At 40.4% G+C, this 10,623-nt stretch overlaps 1 protein-coding gene across 7 annotated transcripts in view; it reads right to left on the minus strand.

Moving 5' to 3' along the window:
• FMR1 (fragile X messenger ribonucleoprotein 1) overlaps positions 1 to 10,343 on the minus strand; it is a 31,849-nt gene extending 21,506 nt beyond the window's left edge. For 5 of the 7 annotated variants that reach the window (XM_035541492.2, XM_035541488.2, XM_035541491.2 and 2 more), the window contains exons 1-3: positions 9,964 to 10,328; positions 1,466 to 1,518; positions 353 to 446 (exon numbers count right to left, since the gene is read on the minus strand). In XM_035541492.2, coding sequence (XP_035397385.1) covers positions 353 to 446; positions 1,466 to 1,518; positions 9,964 to 10,014 — 198 coding nt within the window. In that variant the 5' untranslated portion in view covers positions 10,015 to 10,328. Of the gene's footprint in view, positions 1 to 352; positions 447 to 1,465; positions 1,519 to 9,963 lie in introns of all 7 variants that reach the window. The other 2 variants (XM_035541485.2, XM_035541487.2) reach the window with 2 other exon arrangements.
• Between the last annotated feature and the right edge of the window lie 280 nt (positions 10,344 to 10,623).

Here is a 10,623-nt window from a genome sequence, read left to right on the forward strand (position 1 = left end):
ACATCAGTATTTACATATATATTTTTATATTTAAATGTATTTTGTATACATACACACATAACACAATCTTCCTCATTCAGCTTTAAGTTTTATTAACATATAGACGTTATTAAACATCTGCGTAGTTAAAGAGTTAAAAATTAAATGTAGTCAAAGAAGTACAGTCCAGGCTAACACAGCAAAAATCTCTTTTGATGACATGCATGACATCATATTCTATGTAGTACTTGGGATTAAAGAAGTGATGCCATGCAACAGGGAGGCAAGCCTTACAACTGGCTAGGCTGACATTTTTTCCCACCCCAAGTTCTCTCACTTCTCAAATCAAATTCTGAGAATGGAGCATACTTACCTCTACTTCATCGCTTTCATTTATATCCTTATTATAGCCTGCAGGTGGAGGAAACCTCACATCGTGGAATGGTATTTGTCTCTCTGGTTGCCAGCTGCAAATAAAAATACACTGAATGGCCTATTCACATTTTTTTTTTTTTTAAAAAGAAACTTTACTGCTTTCAAAATCCATCAATTTTTGAGTTTTGCAGAGCTTGTGCACGCAAACATCTATAGAAAAGGTAAATTAATGTTTGGAAGAAACACTCATTAAGTGATCATTAAGCAGCTTAAACGATAGCTTGATGCCACCTGCACTGTTTTGTACAAACTACTGCTGGAAGATTTCTGTTTACAGTTATAGTTTTACTCCTAACATCAGAAACACAGACTAAAAAGTTTTATAACCCTTTTGAACTCTTCATTCAAAAGAAGTCTTATTTCTTTGGTTCTACCTATAGCTCATGAAAACATGATCTGGATTTAGTCTGAATTCAGTTTGAATTTTCAGGTTCTTTAACAGAGACTGAATAAAATGAGTATGACAAAAATAACTTATTTTTAGAGAAATAGGAAAACAATTTCCAAAACCACAGACGATGCCATGAAGATTGACAGAAAAAAGTACATAGCAGCATGTTGTTTCCCTCCTGAAGGAAAGAAAACCTGAGCTGAACAGTATAATGGAAGGTCAACTTGTAATGCCCTTAAATGATGAGGAAAATTAGAGCTAAGAAAACTGGCATTTATCACTTATCTATAAAACACATTTTGTATGAACGTAATTCGGTAAATTAAAATAAGATATTCCCATGAGACAGAAGCAGTCATGATACCACTGCTTACTTATATTGGTTGCAATTATGTAAGTTCAATAATATGCTCATCTTTCTAAGAAATCTCACACCAATGTAGTTTTGTACTTAAAAAATATTTAAACAAATAAAAGCATTTACACGAAAATGTTACAACATAATAAACACCTCAAACACAATTCTAAAACACACTAGCAGCAAGCCTACAGTATCTAAAAGATGCCAATGTCCATCATTATTAAGTTATATTTAGGTTAATCAAATTCAAGATGGGAACTCTGCCACGTTTCTAGGTATAACATCAGCAATATACTTACTTGTTTTCAAATACAACTGTAATAGAATCTTCATGGACATCCTTTACGAATGCCTGTGAAGAAAAGAAAGATATAATTATGGTCTGCCTGTCCATATTTTTTTAAAAAAATAATTTTAAAACTTTTTTTTTCCTTTCAGAGATATTAGCAGAACTCAAAACGTAAGTATGGTGTTGACACAGCCTTTTTAATTCTGCAATAGTCCTATATAAAATGCATACTGAAAGTTGATAACCTTGAATTCATATCTGCCGGTGTACAGACACAATGTCCAAGCCATACACACATTCTCTCCCATTACTTATAAAAAGTAGAAAGGTCACTATCAAATGGCAAGATCATTCTGAATAGTGAGTTATAACTTGATTTTAACATATTTGATTTTATAATGAACATTTTGTGCTTTCTGCCAGGGAAACTATGGTATAGAAATAAAACAAATACTCCTAGAAAACAATCCTGCCTCTTTTCTCTTTTACTTCAAGGTAAGCTTAAATATCACACTAGCAAAGTTTGCCAACATCCATTCCAGCACAATTCTCCCAGTATTAGTTTCATCACACTCAGCTTCCTTAGCACACAAACGTAAGTTAAATGCCCTGCAGCCTTCCTTCGCTTTCCTTCTGGGTAATGGACAGCAGTTGTGCTGTCTCCCACACAACCACGAAGCAGAATACAGAACTAAGACTCAACCCCAAATGCTTTTCCACACTTAAGCTACTCAACTGATCGACCTTTGATCAACTCTCATCTTTATGCCCAAACTTCCCCATCTACAGAAAAGCAAGACTGAGACACTACTTGAAGAGCTTTGGGATTCACTAATGAAAGCATTTTTCACAGCCTCAAATTACAGAGGTCACAGAGCAACCAAGGCTGAAAAGATTACGGTTTGTTCCTTTTTAAAATACCTTTACAAACTGCTAAAACAGGCACTGGCAAAGTGCTGAGCATTCCACTGGTATTTGTCCATACATAAATGTATTATTATATATTATTCTATATGCCCTTGCAAGGTAGATGAAAATGCGCTATCAAGAGAGTTTATGGAAATTCTACCAATGGAGATGAGTCTTAGCAGATGTAAAAATTCTCAGTAAGTTGGAAATAACTTAGCAGTAACTAATTTATTTTAGAAATTGTAGTTACTGAACTATGGAACTTTTCATTCTCCTCCCATTTCAAGTTACTAAGACAAAAATAACTGGCATCTTACACGAACGTAAGAATTCTCTAGGTATGGAGTTTAAGTGGTTAAAAAACTTCTACCAACACTTTCCTTTATGAAGTATTCCCAAGCATTTGCTAAGTTGCAGCAGTAACTTGTAGAATCAAACAAGAGCAGTACCTGATGTAATGAAATTAAATGGTATGCGGGCACAAGTACACATCTAAAGTGCACTGAGAGACATGCAATAAAATAAAGAGGTGCAGTGCTGGTTGATAATCTGAAAATAACTAATGCCATCTTGAGCAGAAGTCAAAGCCAAGTCACAAGGACAATAGCAAAAGCGTGTTTTATACCTTGCTCATCTCTCTCAATACTGTAAATAAAGTTACAGGAACGTTTATTACTACTAGCATCCAAAGGAAATTTATTCAAGAAGCCCTAAGATTTAGGGATGGATTTAACAAAACCTAGGTAATTACTTATATTGAAGTTCCAAGATATTCCTTCCAAAGGGATTACAAACATAGTTTGCATTTTATGAAATGATGTAATGCAAAGTAGATCTAAAACCGTATCTCTGCATTATGTTGACAGTAGGACAGAAATGCTCTCTATAAAAAGGCAACAGTTGATCATTATGACCCCCAGACACTTATCTACTGTTTTATATTGCTGTCTCCTCTGTAAGAAAATCCCAGAACAGAATATGCACTTCACTGATACTAAGATAGTCCTGACTTGTTTTGAAACATTACACATCACTTTCAAAGGCTCTTCCCACATTTCTTCCAATGTTTGGTCATGTGCAGCTCTGAAGTACCTATTCTTATGGATGTAGCAGAAATGGATGCCTTTAATACCTGAAAAAAATACTGTAATCACTACCAAATATTTGGCATAACTCTTTCACGCCACGGAATGGAAAAGACAGGAGTATTATTAGTAACATTCCAGTATGCAAAAGCAGAGGTTATTTTACAAAGCAAATCCTACAGAAATGCCACCAAGAGCGCTGAATAGCCTCAAGGGAAGACGGGTAAGAGTAACACAGTACAACGTCTTGAGAAGTAACTTGTTCATACCTAATTTTCTCATATTCACAAAATAGCAAAAATTGCTGCTTCTCTGAAAGATGCTTTTGGAGAAGTCATCCCCTCTATGGTAATGAAAACGCCAAAAGATGCTCCAAATAACACTGTAAAAATTATGGGATATGACAAAGAAATGCACCAGCACAGCAGTAAAAGGCAAGACTATGCCTCATTTCCTGACCTCACAGTTCCTAACATCCAAACCATCTTGAGTAGAACCTACTGAGTGCAGCAATATAACCAAATGGGCATATTAATGCTAAAGGCTACCATTAATAACCAAACCGGATGGTGACACAAACAAATGTTAACAAACTGAAGACTAACCTAACACCTTTAAACATTATAGTACTTTAAAAATCTGGAAAATGTAAAATACAGCTAATTAAAAGAATATTTAACTATGGGCAATCCTTGCCTTAAACTTGCATCATGGCCCAATTTAAAGGCTGAAGGTCTAGTACAGCAGGTGCACAGCTTTTATCATTCCTTTACTGTGACAGACACAGGGACTGACGGACTCCACTAGGCTGAAGATGATTCCAACACTGTGCAAATGTTTACAAATTTATTATTATAGTGTTTTATCACTTTCCAGCTACTACAAAAGCTCCTCTTAAGGAAGGAGAATGACTTCAACATTGCTTTGGTCTCAACCCAAAACCAAAAAGACACCTGAACCAGGAACGCTGAGGATACCTGTTGACCATACAGAAGTAGCATCAATATAGATTATCAATAGCGAATATAATAAAATCAACAGTTTCTTTTGTTTACAGAGTTCAGAAACAGATCAAGCACCGGCTTTTGCTCCAGCCTGGCCAAAGAAGTTGATGTCATAACACTGTTATTTGCTCTTTATTTTCCAGTTTGCTGATCTTACGAGGAGAGGGATACCTTGCAAAGTACCTCATTTCAAGTATACAACACTTCTGCTACTTCCATAATGAATTTTATGCTTACAAAACAATTAACCAGACAAAATACATTAATAGCCCAGATATACTGTTGCCTAATCCCAACTAATCACAGAAAGCTGGTTTTCCTTGTTCTGCAGTTACAATCTTGTGACACAGGAAAAAGACCTCAGATACACCTTGGCCAGAACATTTTTCTGAGTCCATATAGCATTATTTCTATTTTTCACAGGTATAAGAATTTAATATCTCTAGTAAGTAAAATTAATTTGTACACTTAAGGTTGAACACTTAAGCCTTTCTACATTTCTAAGTATGAATTTAAATGCCTCAAAACATTTCTAAATTTTATAAGAACCTGTAAAAAAACTCAACTATTAATGCATTATGAAAACTAAAACTTAGCACAATTGTGTTTTGTATTATGTGATATGCATAATACTATACACAATACTAAAGCGAAGTGATAGACCATTAACATCACAAGGCAAATTCACAGTAACAGGACAAGCTGGTCCCAGATGTATGTCACTGAAGGCAGAGAAAAGCCACTGATTTCACACTGAGTATTATGGAAAGCACAACAAGCATTCATCAGGCTTTCTGGAAATAAAGAGTACAAGTTGGGCATGGAAGTTTAAACCCAAAGGTGCATATATTTGGGCTTGAAAGGCACACTCAAGAAGGGACAGAACACTGGCTATGATAAACGTGAACACATACGTGAAAAAAACATTAAAAACACACTGAAATTAGATGGAACTCAAATGAGAAGACAGGACACTGAATGACTACAGCAGCTGTGGTATCACTAACACTACCAGCGATACCAAGTAAGAATACATAAGAAAACCAAATGACTGAGAGGTTTCCTTTTGCAAAATGTGCTTCTGTTCACAGAAACAATGGCCAAGTCTGCTTGTTCCTCTCTGATGTGAAAGATTCAAATGTGGTAAGTTTCCTACACCAAATTTGACTTTCAGTCACATTAGCTATTAGCATTTATCTCCATGCTTCAGACATAATTAAGTAAAAGAGATTATAATCAAACACTGGCATGTTATGGTCTTTCTCACATATGACCATTTGTATTGTAAGAACGGTTACATGCTAAAGATGTGGTCTAAATTCTATGAGTTATTAGATACAAAATGAGAATTATTGGAAATTCCATTGTATTTGTTATTTTTGTGCTAAATGGAATGACAGAAACTTCAAAGGAACAAAAAGGCACTAGCTGCCATTAAGTATTTTGATACATATATATATTTTTAAGTCTTACATTAGATGCAAGTAGTGTCAAACATTTTAATAACAGAGGATAATAAAATTTAAAAGTGAGAATAGGGAAAAAATGCTCTAAGATGAAAATGTTATGTTTATACAAATGCGCATCTACTGTTTGCATAACAGCTGTGTACCATTTTATACCTGTTGGAAGGAAGGATGGCTACCAAATCTGAGAACAGGCATACCGCCATACAAAGAAGCAGACCAGGAAACAAGAAAAATCACAGAACAAAAATCACTCAACAAAAATCAGGAAAAATGGTACAGGCTATCATCCTCAGAAGGACTGAGTAGACAGGATTGAGAATGTACAAAGAGACTGAAGATACTTATTTGCTGAGGGTACATCTGTGTAGAACAGTGAAAGCAAAGAAAAAATTGGTATGGAATGCAAAGGGAGGCCCTGAGTACAGTTGTTAACATAGACATGAAGTAAAAAAACTAAGATGAAGGATTTTGTCAATTGCAGCTTCAACAGAAAAAAGTGAAGTACCTAGAAAACTACCAAAACAATGGCAGAGTGCTGAAACTACTGGGATCAGAAGAGTTTGAGTATTGTAACAAGGTTATAGAGCAAGAAGTGGCAAAACTTGATTACAGAGAACATACAGATGTTAACAGCAAGTATCTGAAGCAATCTGCCTCAACGAGGATGCTTTCTATCTCTAGCAGAAGATACAAGAGAACCACTCCCAAGCTGGGGAGAGTAAAAAATTCCATGCTGGAAAAGCATCCAGCACATACCCTTTTACAGGGAAAAAGTATCTAAAGCTAGTGCTTAAAAGATTAGACAAGGGACTGTCTTTGTCCTCTGAGAACAAGAGCTTAAAAAATCCATTTACCACTCCATATTAACCAACAAGATGTGAAAACATATGCCCTAATGGCACACATCTTCAAGATTTAGTTACTTAGCTGTGAGCTCCAAAAGGGCAGTTCTCTCCCCTTAGGATTTGCAGTCCTGGCTGTTTGTTGGACTACTCTTAAAATAAATAAGGGGATTTAATCTTTTCTTTCCAGGGATTCTGGGCCAAGCGATCTACCAAGTCATGACTAAGCACCTCTAGGTACTAGATTACTGACTATTCCTGAATCATGCTTATTGACTGCACTGCACTTTCCATGGAATAGTTCACATGGGTAAGGAGAAAAAGTTCATGAAATTGTGATGCATTCACCAAATAATATTTGAATTAATGCATTAATAAATACATGAAGAACTAGTCTCCACTGCGGCGATCAAACCAAGGCATTCCAGAACTCTATGAAACAGCACACCTGACCAGTATGAAATGTGAATTAACATCTTCCACACGCTGAATGCATGCTCTGCCTCTTGAGGTATCAAAACCATCTCCTGTGTTTTGTGTGGAACATGATCCCTTCAGATGCATCTCAGCATGTGCTCTGGATCAAGTCCCACAGGTAACACAGGCGGAGAAAAGCCTGGTTTATGACTCTCAGTAGAGCCTAGGTGCCAATTAGACACCGGTTTTATACTTTCAAGATCAAGATGCTGCTGGGAACACTCAAAAATTAAGCTGTTTAGGGACTTGAAATCATAGGGTCTTAACAGAGAGTTACAAAAAGGCTATGAAAACCTCAAGTGGCTGTTAGGTACCTACTTGTATCACATAGTCCCTTCACAACTCCAGCAGCATCATATTCTTCCCCTCCACATCCTAATACCAAGATGTAGGAGCTGTTTTTCCAAAACATGTACATACTCTAATGAAGATCATCAGAACGATTCAGAGCCAACAAAACTAAGTATCAGTAAACCATGAGATGGAATAAAAAAATGTTTTATTTGTTTTACAACAATAACACTCTAAACATTTCTCAGGATGCTGCTTAAAGAAACTTGAACAAAAATAAATAAAATCTTGCCATTAAATCTGCATTTAACATCATAATGCTTCTTGTTATGCTGGATCAATCAATCCATTTTATAATCAAATTCCGGATCTGCAAGACATGCATAAAACTCACAAGAAAACATTCTAACAAATTACTTACTAAGAGTGTGATACTCAAAGGTTATGATGAATTCCAGTTGCAATTCTTTTATTTAAGTAATTCAGGCTAGAAGAAAATTGCTGATGTACACTGAATATTACTGCATGAGATTTCCTAATTTTTAGTTTAAAAAGATCTGTTGCTCTATTTATCTGAAGTTTGATGCTCCATCTAGACAGATAGTAAATGTTAAGAGCCCCATTTAAGTCCCCTTAGATAATTTAGCCAAACCCTCATGGTTAGATAAGATTAAGAGACCAAAAAAAAAAAAAAAAGATTCTTGTATCTGAATTTCTAAAAGTTAAAAGGCAAACATAATATACAATGTGGAAGCAATGTCTGTGTGTACTTGGATACATTAAACCACACGAAAACATAATGAATAAATCCCCATGAGTATAAAAACGCTCATCTGAGATTGCTACCTAAACCACAGCCAGAAGTACGTTGGGTATTTTATGGAGGACAGGGAAAAAGGACATCATGAAGTCAAAACTGAACATGACAAAAAAAAAAGTTCCAGAAACTTTCAGTTTCCCCCAGGTTTCTTTAACAATATTGACCACTAAAGAATATACAGTATCATTTTTATCATCTATTTTGTGTAAATAGTCATGAAATTTGATAAAAGCCTTGTCAGAAGTTCTCTCAAGCAACATATTATGCCTTATGTTTCTTCCTGAGCAAATACTGCATTTTCAAAAATTTAGAACTGATTTTTGTAAGTGCTAAATAAATTTAATTCCAGGAAGCAATATATAGATCTAGGACTGTGGCTGCAACACTGCAAACCCACAGAATGCTCTGTGTATCACATTTACAAACTTTTCATACTTACCTTTTTCTTTATCTTAGGATCTTTCCAGAATATGAAATTATCTCATGGATTTAAAAAAAAAAATTGTCATCATTTTCTTTGAAACAAAAAAAGGAAGAAAGCCAACAACTCAATGGTGTTGGAACTCTACCATTTGGATACCAACCTGCACTGCCACACTACCATCAGAGTGTGAAATTCTACCCGTGCCTTCATTGCTAACATAAATATTGGATGTCGTGCAATAGCTGGGCCCATATTTTAAAGTACTACAGCACCTAAATGACAGTAAACTTTCAGAAACTGATCCACGACAGTTTCTGGTACATTCATAACAGGTGCACATGCCAGCGAGGGTAGGCCCAAACCCAGTGTTCAAACTTTGATTTTCTGTGCACAGCGTAAAAGCACAGCTTACGCCCTATTAATTAATAGGCCCTTAATTAATACCCCCCAACACACGCAGAGCCGCAACAGCACTACACGGTATTAATAAAAGCATTAAGTGCTCGGGGAATATATGGAGAACTCGGTGACGGCTTTATTCAGCACAAGGACTTGGGAATAAACATGGAATGCTAGCGAATAGTCCCAGTAAGATGCACGTTAGATAAATAAAAGCACTCAGCGACTCAGCACACGCATTTTTGGTCAAGCAACGCTCTTTAATATCCGCAGGCGACGTCCCCAGCCGCGGCGCTGAGCCCTGCGGCCGGCCTCTGGGCCCAGCTCCGCACCTAACGGGCCCCTGCCCGCCCGGAGCGGGGCCCTCCCGGAGTCCCGGCGGCAGCGGATCTCACCGCTAACGGCCCGGGCCCGGGCCCGGCCTCGGCGCCACGGAGAGCAGGCCCGGGGCCCTCCCGGCCTCCCCCGCCCCTGCGCCGCGGGGCCTCCCTCCCCACAATAGGTGAGGCCCGCACCCTCCTCGGCCTCCGGGGGCCTCTCCCGGCCTCCCCCCTCCTGGGCCGGGCCCGCCGAGCCCCCGGCCGCGGCCCCCTCCCCTCGCACACGGCGCGGGCCTCGCCGCGGCCTCCCCCCCAGCCCCGCTCTCCTTCCTCCTCCTCCTCCTCCTCCCTGCCCCGGGGCCCCCGCTTTCCCTCAGCGCGGGGAGGAGCCGCCGCCTCCTCCTCCCCCTCCTCCTCCCGGCCCCGCTCCCTCCGCGGAGGCCCGGGCGGGCCGCGAGCAGCCGGTACCTTGTAGAAGGCCCCGTTGGAGCCCCGCACCTCCACCACCAGCTCCTCCATGTTGTGCGGCGGCGGCTCGGGGCGGGTAGAGCCAGGCCCGGCGCCTCCTCCCTGCCCTTCCCTTTCTCTGCCTCGGCGCAGGAGGAGGAGGAGGACGGGGGGGGGGGGGGGGGGAAGAAGAGGAGGAGGAGGAGGCAGAGGAAGGCTCGGTGTGTGTGTGTGGTGTGTGTGTGCGCCGGGCGGGGGAGGGGAAGGGGAACCTCAGTTCACTGCGGGGGTGGGGCCGCGGAGGGGCGGGCTGGGGCCGTGCCGTGCCGGGGGGGCGCTGCGGGCGGCTCCGCGCCTCCGCTGCTCGCCCTCGGCCGCCCGGAAGTGAAAGCGAAACGGGCACCGCCGGGCGGCGCGCGCGGCCCCGAGAGAGGGGGTGGGAGGGGGAGGGAGCGGCGCGGGGGCGCCCGCTTCGAATGTAAACACTGAACCCGCGTCACGTGACGCACCGGGGCGGAGCGGGGAGCGGGCCGCAGCCTGCGCGCCCACCGCCTAACGGCCGCGCAGCCGCAACGGGGAGACGCAACGGAAGCCGGCGGCCCGCCCCCGTGGTTGAGTGACAGCCCCGCTGGCCAATCGGGTTGCGCTGTGCGCCTCGCGTTCTGACCTATCGGAAGGGGG

This window comes from Cygnus atratus, chromosome 13 (assembly GCF_013377495.2).
Source record: "Cygnus atratus isolate AKBS03 ecotype Queensland, Australia chromosome 13, CAtr_DNAZoo_HiC_assembly, whole genome shotgun sequence".
Taxonomy (NCBI): Eukaryota; Metazoa; Chordata; class Aves; order Anseriformes; family Anatidae; genus Cygnus; species Cygnus atratus.